Source organism: Gekko japonicus, unplaced genomic scaffold (assembly GCF_001447785.1).
Source record: "Gekko japonicus isolate JY-2015 unplaced genomic scaffold, Gekko_japonicus_V1.1 scaffold743, whole genome shotgun sequence".
NCBI lineage: Eukaryota > Metazoa > Chordata > Lepidosauria > Squamata > Gekkonidae > Gekko > Gekko japonicus.
Window position 1 is genome coordinate 776,216 of NW_015167560.1, and position 20,035 is coordinate 796,250.

Here is a 20,035-nt window from a genome sequence, read left to right on the forward strand (position 1 = left end):
CTCTTTCAGTATCAACCTGTCATTTATAAAAAATAAAGCTGGGCATACCCTAGCCTAAGTTTTTAAAATTCTATTGAGAAGGAAAAACAGTTGAATAGAGCAAAACTTACAGGCAAACAGGTTTGTTCAAAGTGTTGTTTTGTTACATAATATACTATTGAGGTTAACAGTCAGTTTGAGAGCATCCTTAACTGTTCAATGTTAAAAAGTTCGTAAGTCTAACTAGTAGTATATTAACAGTGCCATCCTAAACATCCTTGAAGCCAGTGGGTTTAAGAAGGATGTAACTATTTAGGCTGGCACTGTAAGTGACTTCTGTTAATTTCATTTTATTTATTTATTTAATACAATTTTTATCCCAACCTCCCCGCAAGCAGGCTCTAGGTGGGTTACAAATCACACAAATAACAGTTTAATTTAGGCAATTAAAATCATATTACTATTAAAACAACAAAAACAGCAGTCCGAGTGGATTCACCTCAACAGGGATGCTCAGTAGGGCTGGTCAGAGACCAGCATTATCAGCAGGGGAGGCCAAAGATTGATTTGGATGTCTGCTGCCCAGGGGTCATTTCATAGAAAAAGAGCTGCAGGAGCTCATTAACATACCTAATAGGCTATTAGCATAGCAGCCCATTAGCATATGCCATGCCCCCTGATATCACCGGAAGTTATGTCAGAAGGGGAAGCAAAAGGGGGGGAGGCATCTTCAAAAGTCTCCCCTTCCCTTCCCCAGGCGGGCTGGGGGGGGAGCAAAGAGAGAAGGGATTAAACTTTAAACCTTTCTCTCTTCACTTCCCCCACACACCTTGGCAGGGCGGCTGGGGAAGGGAAGGGAAGAGGAGGCTTTTGAAGATGCCCCCCCCTTTGCTTCCCCAGTCGGACTGCCAAGGCAGAGTGGGGGGGGGAGTGAAGGGCAGCAGCAGCTTGACTCTAGAGTGAAGGAGCTGGGGGGCGGGGACCTGGGGGCGGGGCTTGTGCCTGCTCCTGGACTGCCCCAAATGACCCGTGCTGCTACCTCATCTGAAGGCCTGGCAGAACAGCTCCAATTTGCAGGCCCTGCAGAATTGTAATAAATCCCACAGGGCCCTGATCTCAAGTGGGAGCTTGTCCCACCAGGCTGGGGCCAGGCAGAAAAAGCCAGCCAGACATCCTTGGGGCCAGGGATAACCAGAAGATGTTGGTCCATTGAGCATAACACTCTGTGGGGCACATATGGAGAGAGATGGTCCCGAAGATATGCAGGTCCCTAGCCGTAAAGAGCTTTGAAAGTTAACACTCGAAAAATGCTTCCAAACCTGTTCTTTCGGCTCATTTCCCTTTTCTTTTATACTCTCCTTATCTGTCTTCAGTTTCTGACGCTCTCGTTCCATTTCTTGTTCTTCATCAGAATTTGGGTGTTTCTCCTTTTGTGGGTCTTCCTGTTAAAATGAAATAAAAAGCTACACTAGCTAACCATAAGAATAGAAATGGTGCCTGAATACATATGAACCTGCCTTGTACTGAAGACTTTAGGGCTAGGATCCAAAGACATGGGTTTGTGAATGCAAAGTGTTTTCACCCACCCTCAGGGAGAGAGCCAGTTTTTTGTTTCACTTCATCCCTTTGGCCATGCTGAATGGATACATCCTTCACCTTTAGGATATTCAGTGATGCAAGGAGCTGCACTTGAAGGGTTTTGAAAAGTCACAGTGTGCATATGGACTTTTGCATCCTAGCCAAACAAGCCATTTACAAAAAAAAAAAACTGTCACAGGTTTCATGAGGCTAATAATTGAATCAGCTGCATTGTAACTTTTGAAATTCTTAATCTGAATTATACTATTTTAACTAGTTCTGAGTGATTTGCCTGTCATTACAATGGGCAAGGTGTGTGGAATGGATGGATGGAGGGCTTATATATTGTGATTACTCCTGTCTGGTGCAAAACATCTTGACACCAGGGCTATTTTTGGGCAGGAACGCACAGGAACGGCATTCCGGCTGGCTCCCAAGTTGGCCACGCCCAGCAGGAACTCATTAGCATAATAGGCCACACCCAACAGCAGAAACTCATTAGGATTGGCTACATTAGGGGTGTGTAGCCTAACATGCAAAGGAGTTCCTGCTACAAAAAAGCCCTGGGTTTTGACAACAAACAAGGTAAACAGAATAAGAAGCAAGAGGTGGGTGTGCCTGGATAACCACACTTCTGGTAAAATGGGGGTGCGGCCTAATGTGCTAATGAGCTGTGCTGTCAGGGGTGTGGCCTAATATGCTAATGCGTTTCTGCTATTGGGTGTGGCCTATTATGCTAATGAGTTCCTGCTGGGCTTTTTCTACAAAAAGAGCCCTGCTTGACACTATGCACACAGAGACATACTGCAACCTCTAAAGGAAACGAGCCTTCCCCTGGAAGCTAGGCTATCCACTGTCAGGGTACTGAATATGTTTGTTCTCACTGTTGTCCTCAAGAAAACAAAGTTTGAGTCCAGTGGCACCTTTAAGACCAACAAGGTTTCATTCTAGTATAAGTTTTTGTGTGCATGCACACTTCTTCAGATCTGGAGTCTGGAGGCCAGGTCCCCAGGCATGGAATCTGTGGTGAGTAGACCCAATCACCCGTGGCCAGGTCTACCAGCCTGGAAGTCTGGGACAGGTAGCCCAAGTCTCTAGATCTACCACCATAGAAGCCTATGGTGGGTAGACTTGGACTCCAGAGGCCAGGTCCACCGGTTTGGAAGTCTAGGGCAGGTAGGCCTGGTCTCCTGAAGGCCAGGTCTTCAGAAGTGTGCATGCACATGAAGGCTTATACCTTGAATAAAACTTTGTTGGTCTTAAAGGTGCCATTGGACTCAAACTTGGTTCCGTTGCTTCAGACCAACGCAACTACCCACCTGAATATTTTGTCCTCAAGCGCAGCATTCTGGCTTGGATCCTAAACTTCCTTTCTTCTTGTGCTCCTCTTTGTCCATTGTGGAGGTGGTCCTCTACAAAGTGTGGTCATCTCATGCTAGGCAGCTTTTGGCTAGCATCAGAGGTAGCATGTTCTCTGCAGTGGAGGGCTACCTCCACAATGGAAAAAACGTGTAACAAGATTTTGTGTTTTTCCATAAATGTGAATGATAGCCATTCACTTGTAAAGGAGGGTATTCAGGAATGGTACTAGAGTATAGACTAATCTGGTGATGTCACTATCCGAAGCAAGGTGCAGATTCGCCTCTCAAATGTTTTCCCAAATTACAGCCCATTTACTTGATCCCATAGAACTCGGTGAGAACCACAGTGAACCCAAGCCAGTCCCTATAATCTGAATCATTCTACCCCTTCATCTGTACAGCAGCGTTTGGAGCTGGTCCCACTAAAATGTGATAGAATCCAGGAACTGTCTTTTACATGTGTTTGGGGTAAAATGAGTGGCGGGAACGTTTCTAGCATGGGTTGCCAGCACCCAATCCAGCTGAGGTCCTGTCAATATTCTGCCAACTTTCCACTTAATCCAATGTTAACAGAAATATTTTGCACCGACCTGCCATGTCACATGTGGCAACAATGGCTTTTCTTGACATCTTGATGCAAACTTGCCTGCACGGATAATATGAGCAACAGCCTGACCCAGCCATCCACTGAAAAAGGCCAGGAGACTTCAGTAGCAGTTGACATAATCCACATAAGTGCTTATGGTTTGCACACGGGCTCAAAGGCTTGGGATGTAAAAATTCCAAATCATTTGCAGTAGGGGGAAAAAAAGTGTGGAAAAAAATTACCCCAAGCTTGTTTTGAAGGTCTTTTAAGGAAACACATAATTCACTGATACAACGAAGAACTTCTTTGTGTTTTGTGATTGTTTTTTCAACATACTTCATTCCTTCTTCAACGCCTGTAAGTATAAAATAATTAGAAGGGTAAAATAAGAGCGTTCCCATCAGACTGAAATAATACATATGCTGGGTCAGATCCAGTAGTAATTTTCTGCCAGTGGTAAGAAGAGAGCAATTTTTGTTGATTCCCCCTATTTGCCTGTCATGGGTTGTGGTCACATGAGCGAGAAAATGCAGGTGGGAAGCGAGGCTGTCTTCCCCGGGCCAAAATGACGCACATTTGTGCGATCAGACTTCCGCACATGCCCCCCGTAGTTCCGGATAATAGTAGCCTTTCCCCGGTGGCTTTTCCCCACGCTTCTGCAGCACAAGACGCCCCGCCAACGACTCCGGGACACTGGACAGATGTTTCTGTCTGATTGCGCCCCTTTACTCCATTGGGGAATCATACAGTTGCCACTGCTTTTGGTACGTATGATCGCACCCATACTATTCTTGACCATCCCCTGTCCCCTAAGACCAGCAGTTTGAAGAGCTCAGGAATTGTCTTGCTTTAAAAGTGCTGTGGGGGTCCATTCCTGCACAGGACTGTGATACGGGGGAGGGGGGGAGCTCCTGTCTCTCCCCTACTTGCCATTTTTCAAAAGCCCAAATGCTCCAGGCCACTCCTCTCTGCACCGTGATCCTGAGCAGGATCAGGCCCCCCAGGGCATTTCTAACGCAGGAGACTTCCTGAGGTAAATAGCTGCACTGTCCCTGGGTAGCCCCCAGTGATTCTGTATCATCTAGTTGTGCCTTCAGTGAGCTATAGTGGTAGGGTGGAGGTTGGAAAGTTACATTCCTTCTGCTAGAGGAAAATTACTGGAGGATCCAAACCGTTGTATCCGCTTTTTTTTTTTGCCCCCAAGTCACAGCCAAATTATGGTAACCCTGTAGGGTTTTCAAGGCAAGAGACATGGTTTGCCATTGCCTGCCTCTGCATAGCAACCATGGTATTACTTGGTGGTCTCACATTCAATTACTAGCCAGAGCCAGCCCTGCTCAGCTTCCAAGATCTGATGAGATCAAGCTAGCTTGGGTTATCCCAGACTTTATACGGATCTTGTTTTTTAGAGTATAGTCTGAGTTCTTTACTTCACAGAATTCTAAGTCCTTGTAATTAGATGCCAGACAGTTTTGATCCGTTACCCAGGAACTGAGTCACATTTAAGCTACAGGAGTACAAGAACAAGTAAATTCTTGTGACTCCATAGCGGAAGAATCTATACGCAAAAGGGTTACAGGTACCTCGTGTTAGAAAGACTGACAAGTTTAGAGAAGTAGTTTTGGAACTCCCACTCCATATTCTATATAATTGTGGTGATTATAGTATTATTCCACCCTGCTGACATTTATGTAATCTTCATTAGCCCTTCTAACAATTAAAAGGCATTAAGAGCTGACACTTTTCTTAGTTATAAATTGTTAAATTCAGATATGAGATGATGGCTTTAAATCCAATGAAATAAAAGTTTGGAATGCTAAACACATGGGTGTTGAAAGATGGAAGCTCTGATACTTTTCATGGCATTGCTGTTCAGTGCTGAACCCGTTATAGAATTGTATTACTTGAGTAAACTTTCCTAACGAATCAATTTGTTTTGAAAGAAAGGAATCCTGGAATTAGCATCGCCCCCTTTTCCTTATTTCCCAAAAACATCCCCTTACCATATTATAATAACTATTATAATACCATATAACAGCCCATACCATATAGGTCTTTAGCAAGGCGGGTAATCTGCTGAATTCTTTCTTCTTGTTGAGGGACTGTAGGTTCAACAAACTTGCTGAATTGCTTGGCGAGAGTTTCTACTGCTGTCCCCGTCTTACACTCTGCTGAATACTTTTCAACTCTAACTACAGTTGCATTTGCATCTTCTGACCAAAACTGACACTATGATGGAGAAAAGAAACAGGTACACTCATGACATTTTTCTGTTAAATTACTGATGAAGACTGCTAGACTTCGACTTGACCTATTCTTCTGTTTATAGAATGTGGTAAAAAAATTAACATCTACAATCATACGTGAATCCCTGATTAATTTTTGTAGGCCCCCAAATAGATATATACTGAATTTACTTAAAAGAAGACAACCTTGAATGTAGATGGCCCTTAAAAAAGGTTAGAAGCAAAAAAATCCTATGGGACAAACCTCTATCTTGTATCCGCATGTAAGATAACCACTCTGTTGTTGGTTTATTGATGGCATACATGTGGAAAAAACCCTAGCTTTGCATTTGAGTAAATATTGTATTATAATGTCCACTTTCCCAACATACGCAAGTGACCGCTACTGACCACTGAACAGACAGGGACTGTTACAGTCATCCAACTCCAGGCTTATTTTACAAAGCTTCTGTAACCACTTAGTCATCTTAAATGATCACATGAAGCTGCCTTATTCAACATCAGACCATTGGTCCATCAGGGTTAGTATCTGTCTACTCAAACTGGTAGTGACTCTCCAGGGTCTCAGGCAAAGGTCTTTCGCATCATCTGCTACCTGATCCTTTTAACTGCAGATATCAGGGTCTGAACCTGAGACCTTCTGCAGGCAAAGGAGATGCTCTACCACAGCTCTTCCACCAAACGACCGACAATATGCACATCAACTGATACTAAATGGGAATGAATTTTTATCCCACATCCCAGAAATGGTCCTACATCACAACTACAAAGGGCATTTATACCTCTTCCATCATCTGCTGCAGGTGCTCTATCAGATCCAAATTTTGTTTGTAATCCTCCATAATCTTGCCAAATTCACGGATCTGCTTCTCTAATGCATGGATTGACTCAGAGAGAACGGTGGCTCTGTCGGCAGGCTGAGTTGCTGAACACTCTAAGGTTTTCCTCTTTAGATTCTCTGCTTTCTTTCTCAGAATCTGTTCCAGAGAACATAGTGGGCATTTTAAAAAAAGCAATTTGCATGTACAACTCAGGAAGAAATGTATTCTATGTAACATATTAAACAAATAAAATGGGATACATATGGCTGCATTGCCCTAAGTATTTACAGCTTCCATCAAGCCAAAATCTTTAAAATTCCCCTCTGAAGGTAAAATGAGGCATCATTTCTCTGCATCTTCTGATTATTTGTTCTTTTTCTTCTTCTTCTTGTTCTTCTTCTTATATTTGGAAGAACAGCAGACAAACCAAAAAGATATAGTCAGTTTTAAAACCAGTGACTGAAGGAAAGAGTATGTAGCCAACGGCCATTGCTGTTCTGTTACATTAACTGCAACAGGGAAAATATCTAATCATGCCTGTTATCATTGCATACAATTGGAAAAGATCTCAAGCATGTAACATCCCCAGTGTTATAATTGTTACCTGCATTTTTTCAGAATACATCTCAACCTGCTGAATCTGAATTCTCAGAGCCTTCAGATTTCGTGCTTTCTCTGTCTTCTTGCTGTAGTTGAATTTCATGTTGTTGAATTTCTTTTTGAGATCTTTAAATGATTCCCTGAGCTGCAAGGAAACCAGAGCTTCCTGAGGAGTTTTGACAGTAATATAAATCAAGAAACGATACATAATCTGATTTAGCCTCTGAAATGGGCAAAACATATAGCAAAAACACCTATCACACATACCATTGTTCAGGATGGAGATCATCTCTGTTTAGAAAAGAAAATTATGACCCATCATTTGTTAAATGCAGCGCAGCTATTTATTCTGTTGGAAGTACACCTCTCAAGAAATAAACTAGCTCTCTAAAAATATCATATGAGGACTGATAATCCATGCTAAGAAACACGTGCGCATACAGCTTGGCCGTATATGTGTTGACAATACTGTTGTGCACTGGACCCTTCCTCATGATGCTACTAAATGTGGAAGCGAGTTGCAAGTGTACTCTCCCGTATTACAAAATATAATATGGGAATTTACTCTCTTGTTTTACTTGCAGACCAGACTGGAGACAATGGCCCCTGCCACACGAGGGAAGATGGGACGGCCAAAGTGCGGCTTTTAAAAAGCTGCACCTAAATAGGCACGCGGCGGCAGGATCATACAGATCCCCTGAGCCGCTGTGCATTTGCTCCCTGGCACGATCAGATGCCGGGGAGATGGGGAGAAAGGCACGGGAGTCTGCTGAACTGCGCATGTCGGAGCATGCGCAGTTCGGCAAGGAGCCGGGGATGCGCCGGCAAAAGAACGCACCGGCGATCCCACGGCCAGCGTTGCTGCGGCCGTTCGAAAAGAACCACCTCGGTAGGTGGTTCTTTTTTGGTGCGGATCATCGCTGGAAGGGCCGGATCAGGGACGGACACGGTACGCTTCCCAGATGTTGCGGTGGGATCGCGCCCGTTTGCTCCGCCTCTGTTCCCTCTCCCGGCCCTAATCCTCTCGTGTGGACAGGGCCAATGTAAGTTTCTGGAATCTATGGATCAGTGTTCCCTCTAAGCTGAGTGTGAGCTAGCCGACAGTTTTTTAGCCTCCGGCTCACACATTTTCCTCTTAGCTCAGGAAGGATGGCTCCAGAACAAACTAATTTATGCAGCAGCCAAATCGCTCACTCACAACTTTAATGCCAGTAGCTCACAAAGTGGAATTTTTGCTCACAAGACAGCACAGCTTAGAGGGAGCATTGCTGTGGACTGGATCCAAATTTCTCTTCTGCAAGTGTAATGTCACTTGTGCAATTGGGGGCAATGTTAATTGATTCCTTGTCCCCAATGCAGAGCCCCACATCTCATCCTATGCTGTTCCCGGGGGGAAAATGCCACTTGTGGGAAAAGGTCAATTGTGGGGAAAAGATCAATATGATCAAAGAATCACTGGTGATTCTTTGGATTTAATCCTAATTTTTTCAGGTCATCCTTTTTTCCGTTTGTTGGGAAGTCCCACAGTCAGGTACTGCTTTCTTTTTGGCCTTGCCACCTGAGTAGTCGTTTCTGAACTTCAACAAGACAGACGATGTTTGTTGTCTAGCAAGTAATGAGATTTAACTCGAGGTCATCAGAGAATTTGATACCTCTACTGGCTTTCATAGCGTGGATTTGGAAAGGAACGAACAGCCTCTTGAACTTTCCTGGCAAATTAGCATTGTGTTGCGAAACCACAGAGATAAATGCCATCTCAAAGATATCATCACAAGATTATATCTGTTTGGCTTATAGGACAACTGACAAATCCCTGGTAGTCCAGGACTGCCAAAAGAGGGAACAAGATACGCTTTGTTAGCTTATTTAATCTACCTCCAAGTGGTTAAAAGTGTTTTAATTTTCACTGGTTCTAGATCCCGTGGCATGTATCCAACAAGGCAGTTCTAAAGACTTCAGGCACTTCATAACAGTGAGTGCTGATTTCCACTGATTCCCCCTCCCACTGCCGATCCTCACTTTCCGCTTATACTGACCCTGAAGGTCCACTCACTCCCAGGAACAAAAAAATCAGGGGTGGGGCTCAGTGCGATGCCGTAGGAGGGGAAAATGCAAAAGACCTCCTCCATGGGCGATCCTGCATTTGGCATTCGCTACACATTTTCTCAACACTGAGGAAAAGGTGCAGCTCAAAACCTGATTCAAATACCTCGGGGGTCATGCCGTACTGACTGCGAAGTCACCCCTGATCATCCATAAATCTATGCAGAAGGTACCACAAGACCCGATGATCATAGAAAGTGAAAGCAGCATGCAATGCAGAAAGGAATTTCTGTCCCAAGGTGGGCTTGGTAAAACAACGGAGGGAAAAGCCAATGCAGAATCACCCTATAAAGTCTCCAGATGGTTGGATACATGCCCACATTTATTTATTTGTTTAATTTATTTAATATATGCCCTTCCTATGGCTAATATAACCCTGCCACTCCTGGGCAACTAACACTTTAAAACCACTTTAATCTGCTTAATTAATATATGTGGTAGAGACGCTTCCCCTGACAGGGAGAGGAGTAGGAGGTGGACATCTGTGCTGCTGGCATGTGGATGCAGAAGGGGAAAATGGGAGACAATGACCTGGCTACAAGGGTTCAGGTGGCAGTAGCCGTGTTGGTCTGAAGCAAAAGAGCAAAGTTTGAGTCCAGTGGCACCTTTAAGACCAACAATGTTTAATTCTAGGTAAAAACTTTTGTGTGCAAGCACACTTCATCAGATGTGTGCATGCACATGAAAACTTATACCCAGACTTAAACATTGTTGGTATTAAAAGTGCTACTGGACTAAAACTTTGTTCTATCACTACAAGGGTAACAGGGATACCTGGGGGCTTTTCCAAGAAGCCAAAGCTACTAAAATAAGGAAATGGACCCACCCAGGGTAACTACTCATGAATAAGGAAAAGGAAGCTGAAAGTGGGATTGGCTGAGGAGCTCCTGATAAAAGACGGAGGAAGGGAGAGGAAGAAGGCATCCTGAAGGTTTAACTTGAACTGGAAGGAGAGTCATGGAGGAGGACACAATGGAAAAAAAGTGCTCATTATTCTCTTTCCACAGGAAATTGTCTTTAGAATTAAAAGAAAAGCCAGACAACTGCTGTTGAGTCTTCCCAACCAAATGGAACGTTAGCCATTATGATACTGTTGGAACCCCTTGCAAAGTATGTTTGTTTATTATAGCCATTTTTGCCCTTGTGTATTGTTTGTGAAAATACTTTCTCAGTGAATACATTGCATGTCTGGATGAAGGAGACCCAGGTGCAAATCCTGGCTCAGAGTTGGAACTCAGATGGGCCACCGTTTCCAATCACAGGACCCACCTAGAGCTCTAGAGTACCTATGGAACACCTAAACAAAGTTGGCTTCTCCATTCACTTCATTTTAAGAGACAGAGTAATGGCATTGCGTCTCAAGAAATCACAGAACTGGGGCAATTGTTTCCTCATCCTAGCCTTCCTTAGAGCTGATGTGAAGATAATGACCGATTTCCCACAAGCCGCTGCTTCGCCCTAGCTCTTCCATTTCCCCCAATTGTATGTGTCAATTTCCCACTATTTGCTCCTGGACTGCATTTTGCCCCGCAGCTTCGCCCAATTTCCCCCGCGTCTATTCAGTCCTCAAAAAACAGGATTGAGAAGACTTGGGGGAAATCGGGTAAAGCTGCAGGGCAAAATGCAGCCATGCAGCAAATAGTGGGAAATTGACACATACAACCGGGGGAAAGGGAAGAGCAAGGGTGGAGCAGCAGCTTGTGGGAAATCGGTCAATATTTGGCAAACATATCTTTTAAATAAACCTTGGGGTTGGCTGGGGAAAATACTAATTAAATACTAAAAGTATGGTCCACATAAACACAGAATCCAGAATAAATATTCTTTAAGAGGTCCTGTTTTATTGTCTTCATTTTAAATAATATGCAACATCTCCTGCTTTAATATACATTTCTCCAGGGGGGGGGGTTGTAGAAAAAGCCCAGCAGGAACTCATTAGCATAATAGGCCACACCCAACAGCAGAAACACATTAGCATATTAGGCCACACCCCACATGTTACCAGAAGTGTGATCATCCAACCACACCCTCCTTTTGCTTCTTATTCTGTTTACTTTGTTGTCAAAATCCTGGGCTTTTTTTGTAGCAGGAACTCCTTTGCATGTTAGGCCACACACCCCTAATGTAGCCAATCCTAATGAGTGTCTGCTGTTAGGTGTGGCCTATTATGCTAATGAGTTCCTGCTGGGCGTGGCCAACTCAGGAGCCAGCCGGAATTCCGTTCCTGTGCGTTCCTGCCCAAAAATAGCCCTGCATTTCTCAGTTTACCCAAAGACCTCCAGTCGCCATTACCACTTGATTACAAACTGAAGTGGTCACAACTTCTCCTACATAAAGCCACCAAGAAACTCATTTCTAGCTAGCTGGAGCTAACCATTCTTCTTAAAGCTAGGGGCTGGGACAAATAATTTGTCCTTAAAATGTGAAACTATTACATTTGAGGGGCAAGAGGAAATCCCAGAACAAGCCGAAAATCAACAAGAGGGTTCCCTTTAAAAGTTTCATCAATACTGTGGTTTTAAGCCTCTTTTTTGGCAGAGAGGATGCATGAAATGGGATCTCCTTGTTTCAGAAGAGACGGTTCAGATGTCCAAAAGCCTGCAGCTGCTGTTGCTTTTCTCTTTTAGTCTTAGTGGAAAATTCAAGTCCGATTTAGACCTGTGTACTGTCCTTTTACATTATGCCTACAGCTGAGGAATTAACAGCAGAGGGTCTTTTGCAATTAAAGCAGTATCACTCAGTCAAAAGTGCTGAAATAGGTCAACATATCCCCTAAGCTACCATGGCTGGTTCTGCATCTGGCATTTGCTCCACATTTTCTCAACACTGAGGAAAAGGTGCAGCTCAAACCCACATTCAAATATGCCAGGGCAACACCATACTGACTGCAAAGGCACCCTTGAATGGCCATAAATCTATGCAGAAGGTACCACAAAACCCGATGATCAAAGGAAGCGAAGGTGGCATGCAGTGTAGAGGGTACCATAAGATCCGATGATCAAAGAAAGTGAAAGCAGCATGCAGTGCAGAGGGGAATTTCTGTTCCAAGGTGGGTTTGGTAAAACAACAGAGGGAAAAGCCAACGCAGAATCGCCCCATCTCCTTCCCATATTCCCGTTGTTGTGGGTTTTTGCTGCAACTCCAGGTCTTACTGTCACATTTCCTAGTACTGACATTTGAAATACATTAATATGTCTAGGCTGTATCAGTGCCAGAGACTGGAGCACAGGTGCTGGAGATATGAGAAAAAGGGGATCTAGAACCATGGGGGATGTGGATGTAGAGTGAAATACCGATAGGGTACTCCTGAACAGAGTTACAACCACTGAAGTCAATGGGCTCGGGACAGTGTAACTTGGCGCCATTAGAAGGCCTGATACAATCTCCCAGTCCTTCTACCAAGAAACAAATTTGGAAGAGAAAGCTGTGTGCATGCATCTAAAAACTTAGTACTAAATATCGTTATTCAGAAGTACTTTCCACGGATACCAAATGAAACATTTCCTAATGAGTTTGTAAAGTATTACATCCTAAGTGTAGTAATGCTCAGGATAAGGACACCATGCTTTCGAACAAACTGGGGGGGGACTGCTGAATGCACAGTGGTTGCAGAAGTGTATTGGATTTGTTAAGGTTCGAATTCCACAAGGACAGCATTGTAATGATCCCAAAAGAATCTCAACATGGTGGAGAAAAGCAGATCATCTGAACTGATCTCTTAGTTTCTTCCCACACGTCCACTGAAAAGTGTTAATGCAGGCAGGCATTATGATGACTTTAACCAAGTTTGGCCCTAGAGGTTTATCCAGGGTCTTGCAGTCATTTTTTTTTTTTTTTTGGTACAGCTGTCCTGAACCATAGCTGTCCTGTCATAGCTAAAGACTGACGAAAGGGGGATGTTTGATGACAACTGCTACGATTTATTACACAAGAGAAAGAGAACAGATAATAAAGAGACAGCAGGTTTAATAATTTGATAGTTCAGGCTCACAAAAACAAAAGGGGAAAACACCTTAAGGGGGGAAAAAAAGAAAACACCTTTCCTCCTCTTGTCCACAGTAGAGACTTCCAGGAGGACCATCTAACATTGACTTTTCTCCTTCCACATGCAGGTATCTTGAGGACAGGCATTTAAAACAAGCCGTATAAATGTGCAAATTAAAAACCACTATTACAGATGATGCTAGAGAAAACAGAAACAATATTGTATCTGTGGATTAACAAAACGTTACGGGGAACGAGCTGGTGGAAGTAAAGAGGAGTAACAGAACCTTTGGTAACTTCAGGACCAATCCTGTTTGCACTGTGGAACCGATGCATGTCAGTTGCCTATGGCACTGGAAATCTTATTGGCTGGATGCACATCATAGCACATCCAAAATGGCAGTGACATGCCTATGAGCCTTGAATTCGTTTTGAAATGCTGATGCTATTTATGGCCACTTACTTGAAGGATGGGCATGCTAAAGTGAGCACTTAACGTTTGAAGCACTCTCTCTCTCTCTCTTGTTAGATGCCTACAAGGATGACCAAGCACTTTCTTCAAACTTCCTGTTATTTTTCAGAAGCCATTTGTGCAGGAATGTAGAACAAATTGCATTTTCATGTGCTTTAAAAGGGAACATTAATCCTTTGCTTGCTATTCTCTGTCAGTCGCAATTCAGGTGTCACTCTGAGTTGCATTTTGCAAGTCTATTCATGTTGCGTTTGTTTCAGACACATAAATAGTATGATAACTATGTGCAGTGCAGGAGATTGGTGAGTCAATCTCCGGGCATTTTTTCTCTTCCTGAAATGCACTCGTACGGAGCACCCGATTTGCTTGGGCACCAGCATTAGAGAAACAGGCCTTTCTTTCTGTATCACTTTCCTTATCTAAGGCCTCTCTTTCCCTCAGGCGCAGCAGGCACTTCTGAGTAAAAGGAAAATGTCCAGAGTTCTAATCCCACATGTGCATTACTTGTCATTCGTCCTTGGACATTCCCTGGAAAACGAAATTGTTTTCAAATCTAATCCTGTCAACTGGGGATGTACAAATAATTTAGCTCAGTGGTGGCCACCTGGCGTGTTAGATCTAAACAACTTTTTTCTGCTAACAACAGTAAAATATTTTTTTGCTTCTATCAGGTGGATAGTTTCTTTCTTTATGAAAGCTTGTTTGCAGGATTTAACGGGGGGGGAACACTTTTGAGGCTGCAGGCAACTGTAATTTTGAGAGCACGTAGCAAGCACCATCCCAAAATGGCTACCACAGGATGCAGAGCTAAACTCAAAATGGCTGCCTCCAGAGGCAAAGTCATACAAAATACCTCCTTCCTCACACCTCCAGGGGATAAGGAAATCCTGCAAAAGAACCCAGACCACACACTGTCTAAGGAATATCCAGTTGCTTGCCCATTCACCTCATCTTCCAGTGAAAAACCCTTTCATTTGAATGAAACTGTAAAAAAGCCAGTATAACTGAAACAATTCCATGCCACCTTTTATTCTGATAGAGGTGGTGGTGGAGGGCTATTAGTTTGCTTGCATGAGCAAGCTCTCTCAAGGAGGAAAAAAAAGATCCCTTGTGTTCATAAGATGAAATTAATGAGACAGTACAATGGTCAGTTTCACACTTGAATGTGCCTTCAAAACCATAGAGTTTGCCCAAAAACTAGACCAATGTCAGTGACACAATGACGTCACTTCTGGGTGATGTCATTGCGTTGGGGATGTTGCTGTTTGGGGGTGGGTTTTCCCCCACCGGCCAGCTGGCCAGCGGTGAATCAAAGTCCTCAAAAGTGAGAAAAACCCCTCTGGGACCTGGGAACCCTACTCTGCTGTGAAGTTCACTGGGTAACAGACATTTTCTCTCAGCCTAAACTACCTCACAGAGTTGTTGTGAGGATAAAATGTGGAAGAAAATTTCATGTGCTGCCCTGAGCTCTAGACAGGAAGGGCTGGATTAAAATAAATGTAATAAGAGGTACAGGCACCCACCAATCTAAATCCCCCCCTCAAACATACACTTCTGTGCAGCTGCTATTTACTCCCTTAAAAATATTGGAGACCTGCTCAGCATCAGAGATAGTTTTGACTTGTGAGGGACATAAGAGTTAACAAGCAGGTGAGACAGTTGGTCTAATTCAGGCCCCTACTGAGGGTTACAGGCCAGCTGACAGCCAGCAGACTGATCAGCACGGTGAAATAGCAAGATGTCCTCATGGCCACTGTAGGTTTATGGAGACAAGATGGGCAGAATTGTTCTGATTCAGAGAAACAACATCAGTTTGAGGATATCTGGAGCATTCTCTTAGCATCAGGTTGTAAGACATGCAGACTTCCCCTGTATAACATAGAGGTTTCTAAAGAGTGGAAAGCTGAACAAAAACGAAAGATTTAATATAACTGTACACTTCCCACTAAATTTTAAATATTGTCTGGGATCCACAAAAATGTACCTTGCACTGAATAAGGTTTTTTTGGCCTGAGGTTCCTGAACACGGTCCTACGTGGCAAAGCCCATTTGAAACAAGGGATCTGTGCTACAATATGGGGAAATTTCAGCCTCCAAACACTTCCAAAAGGGGAAAAAATCCACTTAGTGCATCTAAATTAGGGTTTGGGTTGTTGTTTTGGATTCTAGCCATTATTTATATATTGTTAAATAATCAGAAAGTAAAGATGCATTTAGTGAACTTCAGGTGACATCTATGTTTTACATTTTACCCCCAAAAGTAACAACTACAGTTATCATCATGCATAAAATATCAGTTCCAGTACAAATATCTGCGTAAAATTGTGGATTCTCCTTCCACGTAAAAGCTCTCATTGAATGTATTAAACTAGCACATCAGTAACCAAATGTTTAGAGTATCCCCTTCCCTGATGTATCCAGTTAACTATGTGTAGGGATTTGTAATGTGCGTGTGTAAGGGTGGGTGGGTTAAAATAAAACAACACATGGCCTGAAATGTCACAGTCCAGACCTCTACCACCCCATTCTGTGTGAAGCATAGACTGTCTTCTGTGTAGATGTGACCATTTCCAGTTCTCTTTACGAAGAACATAAATGTCGGTAAAACTGTTGACTATAGAATTATAGAGGCACACAGGCCGTCTTTTACCTGAATGGCAAACCCAGAAGCCTAACAGAAAAGGAACCTACGAGGACTACTGAACAGCAAGAAGTCAAAAGGACACGACAGCTTTTAATCATTTAATGTGTTTCTTTTCACCAGACCTCGTGAATCTCGTCTCTCGTGGTGCAGAAATGGAGGACGTGAGACAGCTCTTCCTCGTATTTATCCGCTTTGCAGCCCCAGCTAACGCTGTCAGACTCAAGTGCCTCCAGCTGCCGTTGCAAGTTCTTTACAGAAACATTAAAGGGATTCTGGAATGAGATGCAGAAATCAAGGTGAGATGATGATCATTTAGATCTGCAAACTGCTCTTTCACACTATTTTAGCAGGGTTTTTTTAAAAAAATCAATTTAAAAAAAAGATACTTTAGAGTATGTTTGCCAAAAAAAGATGAGCGACCTAGGCATGAATTGCATTTGGGCAAGTTCTTGAAGATATTTACTGATTGAGATATTATAGCCTTTTTTACCCAATGGGAATATGAAGCAATTTGCACACTACATAATCCACTTTCAATGCACTTTCCAACGGGATTCTGCCAGTTCACACAGTAAAAATCCAGTTAGAAAGTGCACTGAAAGTGGATTGAAAGTGGATTATTTAGTGTGTGTGACCGCAGTTTAATTCTTCCTTCCTCCATTTTAGGAGGCAGTTTAGGCTGACAGAAAGTAACTAGCCCAAGGTCACCCAGCAAGCTTCCATAGCTGAGTGGGGATTCTAACCTGGGTCTCCCAGATCCTGGTATGACACTGTAAGCACTACGCCACACTGGTTTTCTGCCCACACAGGAACAACATATGAAGTTTTGGCTTTGGCCACAAGAGAGCTCTAAACATTCTCACTCTACTCATGACATTATTACTTGATATGTGGGTGCAGAATGGATCCTGCATCTGCAAATTAGTAGCATGCCTGGTCAAGAGGGTGTTCAGATGACCTAATGTCAAACTGTGGCTTCTTGAATCAAGATGACTTTTTGTTACTACAAGGGAAATTTTATATGTATGTGGGTTGCCAGCCTCCAGGTGGGGCCTGGGGATCTCCCGTCTTCAGCACTGAGCTCCAGCTGACAGAGATCAGCTCCCCTGGAAAAAATGGATGCTTTGAAAGGTGGACTCTGTGGCATTGTACCATGCTGAGGCCCCTCCCCTCCTCAAACGCTGTCCTCTCCTGGATCCACCCCCAAAGTCTCCAGGTATTTTCCAACTCAGACCTGCCAACTCTAATACACACACACACACCGCACACACATAAAGCTATTGCTCCCCAAATAAGGTAATTGTTAAGCTTGTCATTCCTGGCACAACCTAATGGCTTGGAGAATATGGTAGGCCTCTGCTGATGAAAGCAATTTCCATCAGTGGAGCAGGACTTCATTGTCTCCCCCCTCCCCCAAGGCCTCCAGAAATACTTCTCCTGGGGAACAGAAGATCCCTGGAAATAGCATGAGGAAGGAATTGAAGCTTGCTGTAGGGGGGAAATCACACACCCCTTTGAAAGCGGAAATTGTCTATGGGATCCAGTCCAGCAATACACTGAAGGATGTTGCCTTCAATCATAGCATAGATGTAGCCCATGATACAAAAATAGCCAACATCTTGAATGATCCAGGGTCTCTTTTAATTATAAATATCCCAGCCTGGGACTAATGCAGGAAAGGCAAAGGCATGCCCTTCATTCTTCTTGCTTTGTTCCATTCCTTTGTAGGCTCTGATAAAGACTTACTGGATGTTGCACTGTTGAAATTATATCCATTCCAAGCGTGAGTGCCAATTTGTACAGCTGCCTGATACGGGTGTGTTTCTCTTGAGCATTGTTTAGCTGTGTTTTAGCATGAGATGTGTCACTAGGCACCTCTTTAATTTCTGGGACCTCCAATCCTCTGTTTTTTATGAGGCCTTCAAGCTGGGAAAGTGACAAGTCAAAAATTAACATTTATATTCATCCACGTTACATTCACAAATCAATCAGGACTCATGAATCTGATTTTTAATCTAGTTTTAACCCAGATCTGGATTTTAATCCAGATTTAGGACCTATATATTGAAGCAGAATTATTACCAAGACACGGGGTAATTTTTTTTTTTAAATTGTGTTCTGTTTCTATGTAGGGCAAGCTAATAAAAACAGAGTACACAGACAGATGCATATGGATAGCTGCAGTGAGAAAGTGCGTTTCCATGAACTTAAACATAATTATACTCACTTGCTCTTTTGCGTGATGGAACTTCACTGTCTTGTTGAAAATTTCATCGTATGTTTCAATCCTTTCCTTTATCTCCTTATGGAGATGAATGAGCTCACTTACTTTCTCAGACTTTTCCATGTCAGGGGCTCCTTTCGAGCTCAGCTGTTCGGATAACTTTAACGTATACTCCACTTCAGCATTAAGTTGCTAACAAATCAGACACAACAAGATTATTCGGAGTAGAAATGGCAAATATATTGGCTGTCCAGTCCAAACAAATCACTGCCATGTTTGCTTTCATTTCCTTCTCTAAAACATGAGCGCACAGTAGCCTGTGAAGCTAAGCCAGACCACTGAGAAGTTACACCATTAGCAATTTTGCTAGCTTGGTATTACTCCTTAGTCATTCCCCGTGGGCCGCCATCTGTACAGCTGGGGGGCCTATTATGAAGGCCTATTTATGAAGGCCTGTTTTCCTATGATTCTTCCCCACCTGTTGCCTTCATTTTAGCTGCCCACCTGCCTCTGTATCTCAAAGAAACAATTGATGGGCAGGGCTAAAAAAACATGCCTTAAAACCATCAGTTTATGGGAGGAACCAAATTACAATATTCTCCTATTTGTTCAGGCACCTGCATTCGAATTTTAGGCCAAGATGGACCTTGACTGAAGACTCCAAGCAACAGCTGACCAACAAAAGGTGGAGGAAGGAAGTCACAGGCACAGCAACAAGCTGTGTTCATGTCTGTTAGAGGCAGTTCTGAATGTACCCATATACTCAGGCACCCTTTTTAAGTACCAAATAAATTGATAAATAAATAAAATAATAAAAGTCAAATCTTCTCTGGTGCAGGAATTATTTACAAACTGCCTGTGTAAATTTCTACTGACTTTAAATAATACATATTTTCAAGAACAAGCTCTCAGAAATCTTAATTACTAGTCTCACCTGAAACTGTGGTTTCATTTGGTTAAATTTATTTTGCAACTCTACGAGCACGGAAAGGTCGCTTCCAAGATCAAGCGCCGCAGTGGACCGGAGTGCCTCTTGGAGAGCATTTAAGCTTTGTGTAGTCTGTGAAGGAAAAGCAACATGCAATTATATGTTTCGTTGTGTATTTGGTGCTTGAAGGACCAGGGGTTTTGGAAGAATACATCTTCAACCTCTGAACAATATCAGAGGAATGCCACAAAAGATATGCTGTACAAGTGTGGCAACCGAAACATTCATTTGTACATCCAGTTTTCGAAGGCTAGTCCTCACCAGAAAGTTAAGAAGCTACAATTTCAATACTAAAGCAGTGAACATCTGGGGTGCCATGGTGCCCAGAAAGGCAGTTACAGACATTAAATGAACCAGGGCTATTTTGTGGCAGGAACGCACATGAACAGAGTTCCGGCTGGCTCCTGAGTTGGGCACGCCCAGCAGGAGCTCATTAGGATAATAGGGCA

At 43.2% G+C, this 20,035-nt stretch overlaps 1 protein-coding gene across 1 annotated transcript in view; it reads right to left on the bottom strand.

The window, feature by feature from the left end:
- The window catches only part of CCDC141 (coiled-coil domain containing 141), a 67,340-nt gene that overhangs the window by 7,956 nt on the left and 39,349 nt on the right, over window positions 1–20,035 (bottom strand). Inside the window, exons 10-18 of the mRNA XM_015413749.1 lie at window positions 19,533–19,658; window positions 18,602–18,790; window positions 18,121–18,300; window positions 16,497–16,646; window positions 7,176–7,316; window positions 6,533–6,727; window positions 5,550–5,733; window positions 3,747–3,859; window positions 1,299–1,421 (exon numbers count right to left, since the gene is read on the bottom strand). Coding sequence (XP_015269235.1) covers window positions 1,299–1,421; window positions 3,747–3,859; window positions 5,550–5,733; window positions 6,533–6,727; window positions 7,176–7,316; window positions 16,497–16,646; window positions 18,121–18,300; window positions 18,602–18,790; window positions 19,533–19,658 — 1,401 coding nt within the window. The remainder of the gene's footprint in view (window positions 1–1,298; window positions 1,422–3,746; window positions 3,860–5,549; window positions 5,734–6,532; window positions 6,728–7,175; window positions 7,317–16,496; window positions 16,647–18,120; window positions 18,301–18,601; window positions 18,791–19,532; window positions 19,659–20,035) is intronic.